The sequence below is a fragment of the Ruditapes philippinarum genome, unplaced genomic scaffold (assembly GCF_026571515.1).
Source record: "Ruditapes philippinarum isolate M1 unplaced genomic scaffold, ASM2657151v2 ctg2210_1_1_1_1, whole genome shotgun sequence".
Classification (NCBI taxonomy): Eukaryota; Metazoa; Mollusca; class Bivalvia; order Venerida; family Veneridae; genus Ruditapes; species Ruditapes philippinarum.
This window is the reverse complement of record NW_026851744.1, coordinates 58,397-76,081: the sequence shown is the minus strand read 5'-3', so window position 1 is coordinate 76,081 and position 17,685 is coordinate 58,397. Positions and strand designations below refer to the sequence as shown.

The 17,685-nt window shown below is 30.3% G+C and overlaps 2 protein-coding genes across 11 annotated transcripts in view; both read left to right on the top strand.

Moving 5' to 3' along the window:
* The window catches only part of LOC132738574 (putative leucine-rich repeat-containing protein DDB_G0290503), a 75,034-nt gene that overhangs the window by 9,930 nt on the left and 47,419 nt on the right, over window positions 1-17,685 (top strand). For 7 of the 10 annotated variants that reach the window (XM_060726135.1, XM_060726090.1, XM_060726111.1 and 4 more), the window contains exons 3-4: window positions 1,771-1,836; window positions 9,942-10,093. In XM_060726135.1, coding sequence (XP_060582118.1) covers window positions 1,771-1,836; window positions 9,942-10,093 — 218 coding nt within the window. Of the gene's footprint in view, window positions 1-1,770; window positions 1,837-9,941; window positions 10,094-17,332; window positions 17,588-17,685 lie in introns of those variants that run through there. The other 3 variants (XM_060726143.1, XM_060726176.1, XM_060726185.1) reach the window with 1 other exon arrangement.
* LOC132738644 (uncharacterized) lies at window positions 3,634-5,495 on the top strand. The gene is made up of 6 exons (XM_060726208.1): window positions 3,634-3,680; window positions 4,241-4,314; window positions 4,410-4,454; window positions 4,659-4,678; window positions 5,152-5,263; window positions 5,440-5,495. Exons 1-6 carry the CDS (start codon window positions 3,634-3,636, stop codon window positions 5,493-5,495), a joined length of 354 nt encoding a protein of 117 aa, XP_060582191.1.

Below are 17,685 nucleotides of genomic sequence, written 5' to 3'. Positions count from 1 at the left end.
ATATCAAAACTAGTTATGTCACTGTCTTTAAGTACTTCCACACTCTTTGTGGTTACCATTGAGTAGGGATATTTTATGATGAGAAAATATTTGGAACATCTGTTTAAACATAATGATACATCAAAGGAAATTTTATTATTACATTTGGTATTGAGTTTTGTGGTTTTGATTGGTGTTGTTGTTTGTGGGGAGAAAAAGCAGGTCAGTACAGGATCCATTGAACTATAATTATGTACATATTTTACATATTTTCAAACTTTTATGTATGATACAGGATACTAGGTATTGGTTAGAATGCACTCGTATAATATACTCTATAATTGAAACCCCTTTCTTCTTTTTTTACCTGAAGAAATTTTAGGATAAAATGTATATATACATCAGACGTGTAGAAAATTATCAGAAGTGGGCAATTTTATTTTTTATACTATCATAAAGTAATCATATTTTTTATATATTTTTACTTCATCACAACTATTTTTTGCTCCTGGCTGATATATTGATATATATTTAATTCCTGCAGTTAAGAATTAAGATACAGATCAGTATAACATTATATAGGGTAAAGTTTACTTTTCTACCTCATTGTAGAAGAGCTAAACCATAGAAGAGCTTAACCATTAAAATGGCATGGAAGTGATAGTATTTGGTGTAAAAAGGTCCTGGGTTTGACTCCCACACTGGGCTGAAAGATGTTCAGTCTGTTGTATACATATACCCTGTACATGACACATATTTATCAATGCTATACATAGAGTAATATGTACACGATAAGGAAAACAGCTGACCATGCACTTCTGAATTAAATCTTGTGATTTTAAATATCAGTATAATATACAATACATTTTCAGTAATGTAATACAGTAGAGGAAAAATAATACTCTTATTTTTTTGGATGATTATATATTCATAATGTTAATATGTTGCTCTGAAAGCTGAAATATTTATGTAAATGAAAGCACCAGTTTCCTTATAAGTTGTCTTTGTCACAGTGAACTATTGACCCATGTAACTTATATGTAAGCAGACAGTCTTTTGTTAGACATTCTTTTACATATAAATGATATATAGTGTTTGTATGCATCGCAATATTTAGTTAAAATGCAAGATTTAGTTTGATATAACTATAGAATTTATGTCACATAACATCATATTATATAAGGTATAATGTATTGTACATTAGAAGCATTGAAAGTTTTGTTTTTTTTCACAACTGACATTCGGCCTGTCACAATTATTTTTACAAGTAAATATTCTACTAAATAAACTGCCTGTATTACATGGGCAAATCTGAGACAGTGAAAGGAAAATCCATATGTTAATAAGTATGATCCAATATGGTGTTGCAGACATACTGACATCTTACTAAATTTGGCTGAATATATAAATATATATAAATTATTCTGATACATAGTATTAAAGTTTTTGAAAAAAATTTACATCTTATTCTGTATAAAATAAAAAAGTTTGGTGAAAGATTTCACATAAATATAATATGAGTCGAGTCACGACAAAACCAACATAGTGCGTTTGCTACCAGCATGGATCCAGACCAGTCTGCGCATCAGCACAGTCTGATCAGCATCCATGCTGTTCGCTTACCAACTCTATTACAAGTAGATAAACTGATAGCGAGAATCAACAGCATGGATCCTGATCAGACTGCGCGGATGCTGGTCGCAAACGCACTATGTTGGTTTTGTTGTGACGCGGCTCAATTATATTCTACATAAATCATAGTATAATATGTAATATAATTCTGTGTTGTAGAGATGGCAGAGACGATTTTTTGTGTTATATGATGACGGGGAGCTGGCTTACTCTGTTGATGAAAATGTAAGTATACAATACACCAGAATAGATCTCACATGTAAATCTTAGTGGAATTAGTTATAACACATTTATTTTATATTTTTGTGATAAATACTTGAAGCTGATATGATCTATATTTATTGTAACTAACCAGTTCTAAGATTTTACCAGTACTGGCAGCATATCGTGAGGAAACATATAAGTGACTCCTGGGGATAGGGCTCAAACCCATGATTCCTAACAAGTCTGCCCCCTGGAACTTACTAGTACTTCAATCACCTGAGGAAACATGGCCAATGACTCTAGTATAAGGTTCAAATCCATGATTCTTTGTTGTAAGGTGTTAAAGCAGCACGCCTCCAGATTCATGCTAATTTTCATGAAAATTTTGAAAATGTATCTGAATGTTTGATATTGTGAAGTAACCAAATGGAAACAATTTACACATTTTCAATGCCACATACAACACGCGTAAACTACTAAAAACTGGTCAAAATATGCATAAATAGCCCTTTAACTGCGTTAGTAATGCAGTAGAAATATATTAGTTGTAAATACTGAAAAATCAGTCATTAATCGCACAGAACCTTTAAAATATTACTTGAATCTTGAATCTTTTTACATTTCCTAAAATTTTAGTACATTTTTCTTAAGTTGGATTTTATTGAAATATTTTGACTCATCTGGAGGCATGTAGCTTTAACCTAAACTACTAGACCACTAGTCACTCCTTGTTTTAGTCATACAATGTTTTGGACTATTTATGTTGTTTTTAATGATATGTGAAAAGGATTTTACCCAACTGTTGTAAGGTTAAAAATAAATCATATGTCTTTCTAGATACCCATACATTCATCTTTAACAACTCTCATTAGGAATTTATATAAAAAATTCATATCAAACACAAACTTTTAAAGTTTAAAGTTTAGGTATAAAGTCAAAAGATCTTTTGTCTGAATTCTTCAAAAGTAATAGTAACAAACAATCTATTGTTTTTTCTTTATTAAAAAGGCATGAATTAAGAAGAAATCTGAAATTGTAATTCATTCTTATCTTTACTCAATAAGAAACCAAAATTTATAGTACATGATTTGTGCTTTTTGCAGCTGTATGTTTTATTGGTTAAACTGTTTTATGAGTAATAAAATGCATCAGAAATTATGTAGATATAGCATGCAATTATAAAGAAAGTGTTTAAAATATTGAAGCTTTATGTGATATACTGTTTAATGGGGTTTTTTTTGTACAGGAGAAATGACTTGGTAATTTTACTGTCAGTGACAGTTTGTTATTGTACATAAGTATAGATAGATACTTATCAATGAAATGTGGTCTAGATTTAATGCCAGGAAAATTTGATCTTTTATGTCAATATCATTTAAAATTGTCTCCATTAAGCCAAAACGAATGTAACTTTACCCATGTTTAAAAAAGTTCTCAATGAAATGTAATTACCCGTGTCATATCACAATGTCATAAATATATGACATAAAGAGAGAAAGAGAAAAATGTTGTTATTAACATTGAATGAAAATGTTCGCTTGCAGACATATATATAAATTGGCAAAAATTCTGATCCTATCATTTTAATGATAGCTTTTTTAAATCATTATCAGGTAAATCACACAGTTTGTGACAATGATATTGCTTTCAAGTACTTCTGCTTTCCAAATATAGGCAAAGAATGACACTGTATATCATTTCTATTTCATGTTTACATGTTTACTTAAATTCACACGTAGTTTGATTACTGTATCATCATATGAACTTGTAAGGTCGTATGTCTTATACAGAAAAATACCTTTCTAAACCAGCGTGATGATGTCACATAGTGCGTCTTTTATTGTAAATCTTCGTGTTGGACATCTGTTTGTAAAAGGGATCACAACATTGGGCGAGATGTCTTTACGGGCAATTACTTGTTATTTATGTGTTTACCTATATCAAAGTATCTTTATTGAGCAATGAAGGAAAGACATGGTGATTGAGATTGATAGGTTATACATCACCTCATGTTGTGTCCTATATGATACGTTATTAACATCATCTTATGGTGTGTCCTATATGTTAGGTTATTTACATTACCTCCTAGTGCATCCTTTATGATAGGTTATTTACATTACCTAATGTTGTGTCCTATATGATAGGTTATTTACATCACCTCATGTTGTGTCCTATATGGGCATTAATTACTTGTTATTTATGTGTTTACCTATATCAAAGTATCTTTATTAAGCAATGAAGGAAAGACATGGTGATTGAGATTGATAGGTTATACATCACCTCATGGTGTGTCCTATATGATACGTTATTAACATCATCTATCATCTTATGGTGTGTCCTATATGTTAGGTTATTTACATTACCTCCTAGTGCATCCTTTATGATAGGTTATTTACATTACCTAATGTTGTGTCCTATATGTTAGGTTATTTACATCACCTCATGTTGTGTCCTATATGATAGGTTATTTACATCACCTCATGGTGTGTCCTATATTATAAGTTATTTACATCACCTCATGGTGTGTCCTATATTATAAGTTATTTACATCACCTCATGGTGTGTCCTATATGAAAGGTCATTAACATCACCTCATGTTGTGTCCTATATGTTAGGTTATTTACACAATCTCATGGTGTGTCCTATATGATAGGTTATTAACATCACCTCATATTGTGTCCTATATGTTAGGTTACTTACATCACCTCATGGTGTGTCCTATATGTTAGGTTATTTACATCACCTCATGGTGTGTCCTATATGTTAGGTTATTTACATCACCTCATGTTGTGTCCTATATGATAGGTTATTTACATCACCTCATGTTGTGTCCTATATTTAAGGTTATTTACATCACCTCATGGTGTGTCCTATATGTTAGGTTATTTACATCACCTCATGTTGTGTCCTATATGATAGGTTATTTACATCACCTCATGGTGTGTCCTATATGATAGGTTATTTACATCACCTCATGGTGTGTCCTATATGATAGGTTATTTACATCACCTCATGGTGTGTCCTATATGTAAGGTTATAACATCACCTCATGTTGTGTCCTGTATGTTAGGTTATTTACATCACCTCATGTTGTGTCCTATATGTTAGGTTATTTACATCACCTCATGGTGTGTCCTATATGTTAGGTTATTTACATCACCTCATGTTGTGTCCTATATGTTAGGTTATTTACATCACCTCATGTTGTGTCCTATATGATAGGTTATTTTCATCACCTCATGGTGTGTCCTATATGTTAGGTTATTTACATCACCTCATGGTGTGTCCTATATGATAGGTTATTTACATCACCTCATGGTGTGTCCTATATGTTAGGTTATTTACATCACCTCATGGTGTGTCCTATATGATAGGTTATTTACATCACCTCATGGTGTGTCCTATATGTTAGGTTATTTACATCACCTCATGGTGTGTCCTATATGTTAGGTTATTTACATCACCTCATGATGTGTCCTATATGTTAGGTTATTTACATCACCTCATGGTGTGTCCTATATGATAGGTTATTTACATCACCTCACCTCATGGTGTGACCTATATGTTAGGTTATTTACATCACCTCATGGTGTGTCCTATATGATAGGTTATTTACATCACCTCATGGTGTGTCCTATATGATAGGTTATTTACATAATCTCAAAGTGTGTCCTATATGATAGGTTATTTACATCACCTCATGTGTGTCCTATATGATAGGTTATTTACATCACCTCATGGTGTGTCCTATATGTTAGGTTATTTACATCACCTCATGGTGTGTCCTATATGATTATTTTGATAGTTATTTACATCACCTCATGGTGTGTCCTTTATGATAGGTTATTTACATCACCTCATGATGTGTCCTATATTATAAGTTATTTACACAATCTCATGGTGTGTCCTATATGATTTTTCTCTGTTCATATATGTTAATCAGATCTCTACAAGGATAGTCTTGTGACCAAACGAACAATATATGTTTGGTGCACACAGATTTTATTGCCTCCCTTTAAGTACTCTCATGTTATCAGAACTAGAAGGTAAAGTATTTGACACATGTCAGATTTTGCAATATGTTTAAAGCTGTGAACATTCCATTCTACCTATCATTCCAATTTTTCTCTCAATTTGAATGTACAGTACAGCTGTGTTTGTTGATAAAGTCAAAGATTATTTTCTTATTGTAGCAACACAAAAATAAAGATAACAATTAAAAAGCATGTTATAAACTTTGTAAAACTGCACAATAAGAACACATAGGCTACTAAATGTTTAGAAATGATGAATTTTCCCTTAGATGATGGTTTTCTTCAAATTAAAAGATGGACAAGTCTATATGCTAAATATTAATTGTTCTGTATTGTTCTCCAGATTTAACTACATCATAATTATGCATACATTTTAACTTCAAACAACTTGTATGAAAATGTTTGCAGGTTTGCCAAACATACATTAAGCACATTTAACTCTGGTATAATTTCACCCCTATATAAAGATATTATTTTGATATTGAATGACATTCAAACATAGACATTATAATATAATATCATAGCATGATACCATTACCTCTGTTCATGAATTTAAGATCAGTTAGTGTGAATATAAGGTCAAAAACCCCTACAACCTCTTGATAATCTCTGTTAAAAAATCTTCAATGCTAGAGATATCTGGAAATTTGATCACATTGGAACTACTTTGTTTCAAAAAACTATAAAATCAAGGGCACACATTTGATATTATCTGTTTTTCAATGGTAGTTGAGTGTATTCCAGCCTGATTGACAGGATGAGATTAGATAAGATAAATTATACATGGTACTTAATATGTTTAAGGGTTCTTCAGTTTTAGGAACTTCATGTTAAAGTATTAAAAATTAAGACGTTTTTTTTTATTTTATACAAAATAAACACTACATTAAAATTTTGAAAGCCAGTGTGCGAATTTACGCCCTATAAAATTACTACCAGAAATCGATTAAAGTTTTATGTTGCTATAAATTGTGCAACCAGTCTTAAGTTATACATGTATTTCTGGATATGAAGATTGTCAGCTCAGAGCCTTTTGGCTTTTTTAAAATGATTCTCTATTTATTTATTACACATATAAAGCACCTGGTTATTTGACTGTGACACCTATAATGTGTTAAAAGTTTCAATAATAGTAACAGCATAATGATAAGAATGAATTATACAAATTAACTGTTACAACAGTTGTTTTTTTACCTGTACTATATAGTAAACTATATAAGTTAGAAGAGATCTCTGGAAGACAAATTTTTAATGTTATATTGGTTCATGCAATAAAGAGGTGAAGGTCATTATGTAATCATTATGTACAATGTAATTAAAAGTGTTAAATATTTACACTCTCTATGAAGAAGGTAACAAGAACTTTTTAATTGGATATTTGTTAATCTGTTGGGGATCTTTACTTCATACATGCATTTTGTGCATTTTTGAGTAGGTTGTATATAAAGTAAAAATCTGTGTTATATACAATTAAAGCTATGGTTTAACTTTATAAGATTTTAGGATTGGCCAGTAGTAACTCCTTTACACACTAGGTGAATTAGAAATCCAATAGAAATTTACCAAGTGGTTGGTAGTAAAAAGATTATATTTTTCTCTTACTAATATAACAATAGACAAATATTTGTACAAGTTAAAAGCCAATTAGAGAAACCTGTTACACTGATAGTTTTAAGGTCACAGAATTATAGCTTCGACCTCATTCTTATAAGATTGTTTACTTAAAATATTAAATTAATTGATAGATTGAACTCAATAACATTTCTGGTACATAACCTTAATATTGTTGACTATCAGGACACAGTAGAAATTTTTTCTTTTGTTCTCTTAAAAGTCCAGTCTTTATATATTTCAAATGCATTCAATATTGTTTTGTCATATTTGTTTTTTCAATGTCATTGGCACTAGAGCATTAACAAGATTTTTTTTTTTGTTAAGCAATGTTTTTTGTTGTTTTTTCTCCAAAAGTAACATAATTGTAGGACAAGTAATATTTGTTAACAAGATGTAAAGTTCTATTTTTGTTACAGTGTGATGTCACCTGTTTCCTCAGAGATATCTATAGTCATGTCTAATTTATAGTTACAATGCCATCATCTGCCAAAATATTAGGAACATAAACATAAATCTGTTAGTATACTCCTCATATTGAATCATTTTCTGTTTAAATGATAAAACTACTACCTAGAGGATAATATTGTTTTGTTCTTAGATCAATATGTTATGGAACATATTTCACTGAGATGAATAGATAATATATCTTTGATAAAGATGAAATAATAATTTATCTCACTAATATATAATGCATCTCATTGTGATGTATGTACTATGTATCTCACTGAAATGAATATATTATGTATATTTATGTATCTCACTGAGATGAATATATTATGTATCTCACTGAGATGAATATATAATGTATCTCGCTGAAATGAATATATTATGTATATTTACGTATCTCACCGAGATGAATATATTATGTATCTCACTGAAATGAATATATTATGTATCTCACTAAAATATATATATATTATGTATATGTATGTATCTCACCGAGATAAATATATTATGTATCTCACAATAAATGAAACTATTATGTATATTTATGTATCACACTGAAATGAATATATTATGTATATTTATATATCTCACTGAGATGAATATATTATGTATCTCACTGAAATGAATATATTAGGTATATTTATGTATCTCACTGAGAAAAATATATTATGTATCTCACAATAAATGAAACTATTATGTATATTTATGTATCACACTGAAATGAATATATTATGTATATTTATATATCTCACTGAGATGAGTATATTATGTATCTCACTGAAATGAATATATTAGGTATATTTATGTATCTCGCCGAGATAAATATATTATGTATCTTACTGAAATGAATATATTATGTATCTCACTGAAATTTATATATATTATGTATGTATCTCACAGAGATAAATATATTATGTACCTCACTGAAATGAAACTATTATGTATATTTATGTATCTCACTGAAATGCATATATTATGTATCTCACTGAGATGAATATATTATGTATCTTTCTGAGATGAATAATATAATGCATATCTTTGTGATGAATATAATGTACTTTTGAGCAGGTAGTTCAGTTGAAATAGGACAATATTTTCACTTTGTTATAGAATATATTCAAACCAATACTTAAATGGAGGAATATTGGTGTTGCAAGAGAACTGTATACAGTGACAAATAGAGGATATATCTTATTGTTTATATCACATATTTCTTACAAATTTGTAATATAAACTGATTATATACATTTATAAGCATGTTGGTCTTAAAGCACTTATCATTTTGCAGCACTATTTTACGTTTAAATGTTACTGTATTTTCAGCACTGTTATATGTTTAAATGTCACTGTATTTACAGCACTATTTTATGTTAGAAATGTTACTGTATTTTCAGCACTGTTATATGTATAAATGTCACTGTATTTTCAGCACTGTTATATGTATAAATGTTACTGTATTTACAGCACTATTTTAGGTTATAAATGTTACTGTATTTACAGCACTATTTTATGTTAGAAATGTTACTGTATTTTCAGCACTATTTTATGTTATAAATGTTACTGTATTTTCAGCACTATTTTATGTATAAATGTTACTGTATTTTCAGCACTATTTTATGTCAGAATGTTACTGTATTTTCAGCACTATTTTATGTTAGAAATGTTACTGTATTTTCAGCACTATTTTATGTTAGAAATGTTACTGTATTTTCAGCACTATTTTATGTTATAAATGTTACTGTATTTTCAGCACTATTTTATGTCAGAATGTTACTGTATTTTCAGCACTATTATATGTATAAATGTTACTGTATTTTCAGCACTATTATATGTATAAATGTGGCTGTATTTACAGCACTATTTTATGTATAAATGTCACTGTATTTTCAGCACTATTTTATGTATAAATGTCACTGTATTTTCAGCACTATTTTATGTTAGAAATGTAACTGTATTTTCAGCACTATTTTATGTATAAATGTTACTGTATTTTCAGCACTATTTTATGTCAGAATGTTACTGTATTTTCAGCCTGACACTGTACCACAGGGTGTTGTAGACATGAACAAATGTTCCGATGTTAAAGATGCATCAGGTTCAACATCACATCAGAACTCACTGGCTATAATCACACCAGAGAAAACCACGTACATTAAAGCCAACTCTAAAGAAGAAATACAATGGTGAGTTAACATGTCAGACTAGTAATCTAATGATTGCTAGCCACATGGGTTCAAACCCTGTCAGGTGCAAGTCGTTGTTTCCTTGAGCAAGAAACTTTACACTCATTGCTCAGTACTGGTTGGTTCCAGGAACAATTCGAAAGTGTGTCTTGTAGCTTCCGACACAATCGAACTAAAATAAATTCTGTAAAAACCAATGGTGAGTTACAATAAAACAATGCAAAATTATATTATGTGATCAACCAGGCTGTTGTTATATAATTGACTGGTTCTGCGTTTACAGATATAACGTACTGAAAAATAGAATATAAAGACAAATTCTTCTAAGTCATATATATTGCTTAGGGAACTGTTCTACAAAAGACTGAAGTACATTACAATTTTGTTCAATAATGAAATAGGTTAGTACAGTAAGTAGATACTAGGTGTCCTTTCATTGTACCTACAATGTTATTAACATTTTAAAAAGAATTTCAAAATCTTCAAATGTTTTATGTACTTGAGTAAGATAATTAGCTACTTTAGAAATTGTATAAAAGATTAAAGAATGTGTATTTATACATGATATAAAGGTGGAAAGATGATACAGTATGGTGGATGTTTTATGTAATAACATCTTGTTACAGTGGTTTCACATTTTGAAAGATGTAAATCAGGCAGTAATAATGATATCTTACAGTAAAGAAGAGTTTATAATACCAATTAGACACACTTTAATTGATGTAGAATATGTTTTAAGATGAACAAAATACACAGTATTATGCCCAGGCGAAATTCATGGTCATTTAACCATGAACTACCATGAACTACAATGGTATTTCATGGTCCTGTAACCATAAACTACCATAGTAGACCATGTTTTGTTAAATGGCACCACAGCTTTTCATGGTCACCTAACCATGGTTGCTAACACCATGGTCTACCATTAAATAACATGGTAGATCATGTCTACTGACACCATGTTCCACCATGTTAATTTTTTCCCCTCGGTGAAATGTATCATGTTTTATCATGAAATAACATGAACTAACATGGCTCACATGCAGATCATGGTTAGCCATGGTTGACCATGTTATGTTACACGACCCTGTGTCACAAGAGGACTTTCATACATTACTTATCATGTAGACTAACATAATAATAGTATATAGGACTATGTATATCTTGACTGAATTTGTTTCCTTTGTTATCACTTTTATTTGCCAGCCTGCATATAAAACAAACAGTGCTTGCCATTTATCTTTCTAAAATGTTCCCGCCTTTTTCCACATGTATATTTTCCTTGTGTTTACATCTTTATCAGTGTTTATTCCATAATGTTTGTTAAATCCATTTGTGAAATATTAAAACTGGGTGTTGGGAAACATGTTAGCAAAGTCTGAGTGAGTAATTCCATTGTTTAAACACTTTAAAACATATATATTATGCTGTTGACAAACACACATGGATTTGGATGCCATGTTGGACTGCAATGCATTGTGGTAAGGTTTACCTCCGCTTTGAAGAGTATTCAGATTATAAGGCTAGAACTACTGTTAGATACAATGAAACTTAGGGCCATGGGTTCAAACCCCAGAAGGATCAACATTTTTTCTTCTTTTTTTTTTCTTTTAACATTATTTATGTAACTTTCATATCCCTTTTGGGAAGAAAAACAAGTGTTTCATATTTTTTTTATTTAATTTATATAAGTATTTTTTGGCATAAAAATTATGTTGATAGTACACCATGGTCATTCATGGTCATTTTACCATGGTCTGTAATTTTGTTACATGGTAGACCATGGTTTTTCATGATAGCTTACTGATATGCAGAATGACCATGTTATTACATGGTCATACCATGATGTGACCATGGCATTTGATGGTTTTTCACTGACGACCAAGAAATAACATGTTCAGATATCAAAAACCATGAAATACTATGTTGACCATGGTACACATTTCACCTGGGTAAACACCAATTATTCCACTCTTCAAAGCAGACAAAATGGTAAAACACATATTTAGACGATCCCTCACACAAAATACAGTTACTGTAAAAACATGAACAATTATAGGCATTGATTTTGTAAAAATAGTCATCATAAATTTGTCAAAGAATTGAGCATATTTTTACTTTTCATGTTAAAATATTCAGAGTGATCATTTTGACTAAGAAGTATTTACATGACACACAAATCTCAATAAATATTATATAAAAAAAGAAATTGTTAGACTCGGACTGAATAACATTTTCAATTTTGCTACCTAAATTTATTGATGATGAAAACTTTTAATTTCTTTGAACCTATCAAGTGCTTGCTTGAGGCTGTACAATGATGCAACTATGCCTGGTTTAGCCCGCTTATTGGTCAAGTCTGATCATATTCCTATGCTACATGAAAATAAAACTTTCACAAAATCATTTTTACACAAACAGTCACATTTTTACAGTAATTTTTCTATATGATACTGGTATGTCACATATTATAGGTAGAAACACTTTGCATTTATTGCAAGACACAATAACTTGTTGTGTATTTATTATTGTAATTATGATATGTTTTGCATTAATTTGTTAAACATGTTATATTAGATTACTATGTTTGTATACTGTACATCATACTGTATCCAAGCTAGAATAATTGACGGTTGCCATCAGCAATTACTGCTTTACATTAAGTGACATAGACATGTATGTAGTCATCAATGTTTTAAATATTTACACCTGACCTAAAAATTCCTGTTATCTTGATAAATGAGAAATTAAAGCAACAGATATTTGCTTATACATTATTGTTGCAAATGTTAAATACTTAATTTTTAAGTTGAATTCCATTTTGATATTTACACATATATTTTTATTAGGTAGGAATGAAAATTAGCAACATTGAATCAATGTGTCTACTTAAGCATTTCCTTGGGGAAGGCCCAGCAAAATGATCTCCGAGAGTTATTTCATAACTTTTATGATAATTTAAATATTCTGTGATATATTTGCATGATTAGTATAGGAAGAAGACATCATGTTACAGTACTTTATCTATATAACTATAGGTATTATAACATTGATAATGGTTTATTTAACTGTAGAAGTTGTAACCTTATACAGCTTGAATCTGAATCATAAAAACAGCTTAATTTCTTATATTTTGACATCAGATGAAAGTTGACGTCTTTTGCTACTGTTGTATACAGGATAGGTTACTTTAAATTTTTAAATGAATCTTTTTATTTCTTTGTTGAGTTGATAATAAAAAGATATTTAAGCGGCAATTTATCATAAATTATTATTTTCAAAATTTCAGTTCATATCTAAGATTTAACTTCATGATTTATTTAATATTCCGTCAGAAATAAGATAATTATAAATGATGTCAAAGAATGCTGGTAGCTAACTGATATTACTGCCATGTATATATTATTTTTTCAAAGTGGGAATTACCCGCAGAGTGAGCTGATGTTGAAACATAAAAGAAATAGCTTTAGGGGTACCTTTAATTAAAATATTGTATTAATAGGGATTACACTTGATTTGTTACATTTAATGAGAGAAAGGGTTAGAACTCCTGTATAATATATGCAGAGATAAGTATACGAGAATATGAGAATTAGACTACCATATGGTGTTTTATAACATATGAGCCGCGTCATGACAAAACCAACATAATGGGTTTGCGATCCATGCTGTTCGCTATCAGTTTCTCTACTTGTTTTAGAGTTTGTAAGCGAACAGCATGGATCCTGACCAGACTGCGTGGAAGTGCAGGCTGGTCTGGATCCATGCTGGTCGCAAACGCACTATGTTGGTTTTGTCGTGACGTGGCTCTTATATAAAACACAAGATATAAACTATAATATAAGATAAGGCCCATGCTGTCATCAGTCCTTATGTCTTCCTATGATAAGATATTAGCTGGGAAAAGATGGCATTATATCATCAAGATTACAGCAATAATCTGCATGACATGATATTAAACATATGTTTTCACAGTAAATGCTGCACAGATTATTTATATATAATGAAAATATGTGTACAGCATCCAGTAGCTGGGGTAAAATATTACAGAATAAAGTAGGAGGTAGATCAGGTTAACTGTGTTTACTCATCAGTACAATCCCTTTAATCCGAGCTATTAAATATCAAGTGTAAATGATGTAGGCGAGCAGACATATTTTTTTTCATAATGAACAAATTTTTGGTTAATTTTCATTGAAAATGCTGATTATATCTTGAGTACAAGCTAATACAATAGAGTTGTGTGTAAGTGAGACTTCATCATCTAAAACTTGCACACTGGAATGTGTGCAGAGAGCTGCATGATGACTTATGCACATTTTGTTCAGGTGATACTCTGTTTTCATTGGATCAATTTTCATCGTTTTTCCTATGATCAGATGTTTTTTGAGTTAGAAATATTTTGTGATTCACTCCTCAATGTATTTACCAGGGGACCAACAGATGTCACTCTAGACCTGATAGTTTATAAGATACTGGCATTTCTGCAACATTTTTGCAACTTCAGAAAATGAAAATTATTTGTGATATCAGTGACCATAAATGTAGATACTGTTTATATCAACAATCCAATTTTATAAACCAGGGCCTTCATTAAGTTTCAAAATTTGGTAGTCAGAGATTACAAAAATCTCTGATATTGGAAGTCACATACTTACATTATATAGGCTTAGAAGAAAAAGCATTAAATTGTGGAAGTCGCAAGCCAAAATCAAGGAGTAAATGACTCCCAAACTTCCATTAACAGAAGCCCTGATAAATTTAATGTTACTTAAAGTTTCTTGACTGAACATTTAACTTGTCTTTTCTCTTATGTGCATTGCTGGCCTTGGTCTGGGGGCAAAGTCTAATCAGTTTCAGTTCTGGCAAAAAAACTTTTATGATCTTTCTAGGTTCTCTGCATAAAATTTCATTTTAGGCTTAAGACCCCTCAGTGAATTTCATAACTTTGAAGAATACTTTTTTACATCAATTTTTAATTTAATGCATTTAAATAAAAATGTTTATGCATTACCAATCCCTAATTATAACATGGTTTACTTGAAACATGATCAAATCATTTCAAAAATGGTTGGAAAGTTATGGCAAGTATATTTTAGGAGAATGGTGTATTGTAGAGAACTGATAGTCCGGCTATGACTATCTGGTTATATACATGTCTATCCCAAATCATAAATTTGTTTTGGTCAATTTTATTGTAACATGTATATAGATACTTAGTTGTCACTTGAACATGTCATTCTGTGGTCTCAAGATGACACCTGAAATACTGCCGTCATAAAATTACCCTCGGGGTCAATAAACCAGTCACCAATCATGAATACTACAAGTCCTCCGTCTATATTAATATTAATTGTTAGGATGTAATTGGACACAAGTATTGTTTACATCCCACATATACATATTGACAGTTTGACAAAACCTTGTAACATATGTTACATAAACTTTTATAATTTTCATAGAGAAACATGTACATGTATATTATTACTACACTTACAAAAAAAGTAGTTCCTCAAAAAGAAGAGTCACTTGCTGTGTGAAATGACGAATTTATCAAAAAAGATAAAGTATCATTTTGAGTACATAGATGAAACAGAAGGTGAAAGGTCATCAGTATTGATATATAGAAGTACTTATAAAGGAAACTATGTTAAGGAGGATTAAATCCTACTACAGAAGCTCAGCAGAGGAATCTATTTATATATAACCAGGTGTAAATAAATCAACATAGAGGGTATGTCAGCTGTCCCTCCCTCACATACCTGAGACATTGACAAGAATAAATGGGGGAAAATTTCATATATTTATAAAATAAAGTCTGTTGGTTAATTTAAAAAGCTGATGATTTTGGTATATCAAATTAAGTCCTATTATAAAATAAAGTGACCTTTTTATGGAATTTATTAATAAATATCCCTCTCATATACAATCAGTAATGTTATTCAATAAAAGTGGTTTATTTTTACCTCCCTCTATTGTAAATTTGGACAAATTTTGTCATATTCTTATTTTTACCTGGTATTTTTACCTATTACTTTGAAACACTAAAGTGATTTTTAAACTTTTGTATAAAAGAAATGGTATGAGTACTTGGACGGAGTTCAAGCTAGAATTTGGCAAATGGGAACCAGCTTGTTACATGGTGATTACTGAAGTATCTGTTGTGAATTATCAAGATTAGAATGTGTTAACCCCATCAACACGGTCATATACCATTTGTAACATTATTTATACTGCATGCAGCAGAATCTCAAAATTATCAAAATAACACTTTCATGACTAATAGATGAGAGTGAAATTCTAGAATAGAGAAAACCCACAGGAGCAAAGATAACAGAAATAAATAGGTGAAAATGGCAGGCTCTATTTGAACAAAATAAAGCCAGATTTCTGAATTTCCAGTGATTATATAAAACACTTGTTAATAATAACATAACTAGAGAATTATGTAAAGAATGAATGTTTCTATGACAGTGTATTATTTTAGTATGAAAATTTATGAAAAGAAAAATATGTTTTATGACAAGAAAAACATAAAGTGACGGTAAATTTATTGTTGTTGAGCTAAGAAAATTGTTGTTCACACAAATCAAGCATTCATGTTCATGTGTACAGGTAACAGAATTTGGTAGAATGGTAAATTAATTGAGTACAACTTGCTATTTGTTATTTGTTGTTTTCCAGGGAATTTAGTACATTTACTTTTGTTTATTATTAACTTTTTCTTCCTTCATGTTGGCTATAAACATAGTACAATATGTTTAATGCTAAATAAAATCTATGTTACTTTATGTTATTTTGATGAACAGAAAGAGTACATCTTAAGCTGAAAAACCATGGTGACAGAATAAGTAAACTTTGTGCAATAACAATGCCTCTTCGTGATAGACAAAATTATAAGACAAAGTCAATTAACATTAACAATTATACATACAGGATATGACATTGCTGACACCATAATTATGTCAATCACTTAATGAAATGATGTTTTGTTTACATGTCATCTGCCTGCCTGATTTGAAATAATTCCAGGTGACTGGTAAGCCGCTTGAGCGTAGGGAAATTTCTCCTTGACAAGTGATCTTGTCTATTAGTTATTTGTCTCTCACCTCTGATTAATTACATGTAGTAGGCATTAATTGGTTGTTACTGGTTGATTTCTTATAATTTATAAGTATATTATTCACATGTTTTATAAATATTTTTGTTACAACAGGTGGGAGAGCATTCTCGTAAAGTTTCCTGCGGAGAATGTGGTTGTTAGACCATGTTTCCAGTTTGATAACAACAATAAGGAAAATATAGAACCATCCAACATTATCCAGCCGCCTGATAATATAAGAACAATCAAACATAAGTGAACAACCCAATATCATGGAGCCAACCAACATTATAGAACAATCCAATATCCTAGAGCCAACCAACATGGTTGAACCATCCAATATTATTGAGCCATCCAACAAAACAGAGTCATCCAACATTATTGATATAGAAGTAAAAATACTGGTTATACTGTAAACTGTTGTTGGAATGCTCACTGAACATCATCATTGAATCTAATTAACTATAATAAATATATCCGTCACAATCTC

What these genes read in the sequence shown, in the direction of transcription:
- LOC132738644 (XM_060726208.1), top strand. Translation starts at nt 3,634, where the DNA reads ATGTCACATAGTGCGTCTTTTATTGTAAATCTTCGTGTTGGACATCT. An exon ending in TTTACACAATCTCATGGTGT is followed by an intron (nt 4,455 to 4,658) that starts GTCCTATATGAT and finishes CCTATATTTAAG; the next exon opens with GTTATTTACATCACCTCATG. An exon ending in CATGGTGTGTCCTATATGTT is followed by an intron (nt 5,264 to 5,439) that starts AGGTTATTTACA and finishes TTACATCACCTC; the next exon opens with ATGGTGTGTCCTATATGATA.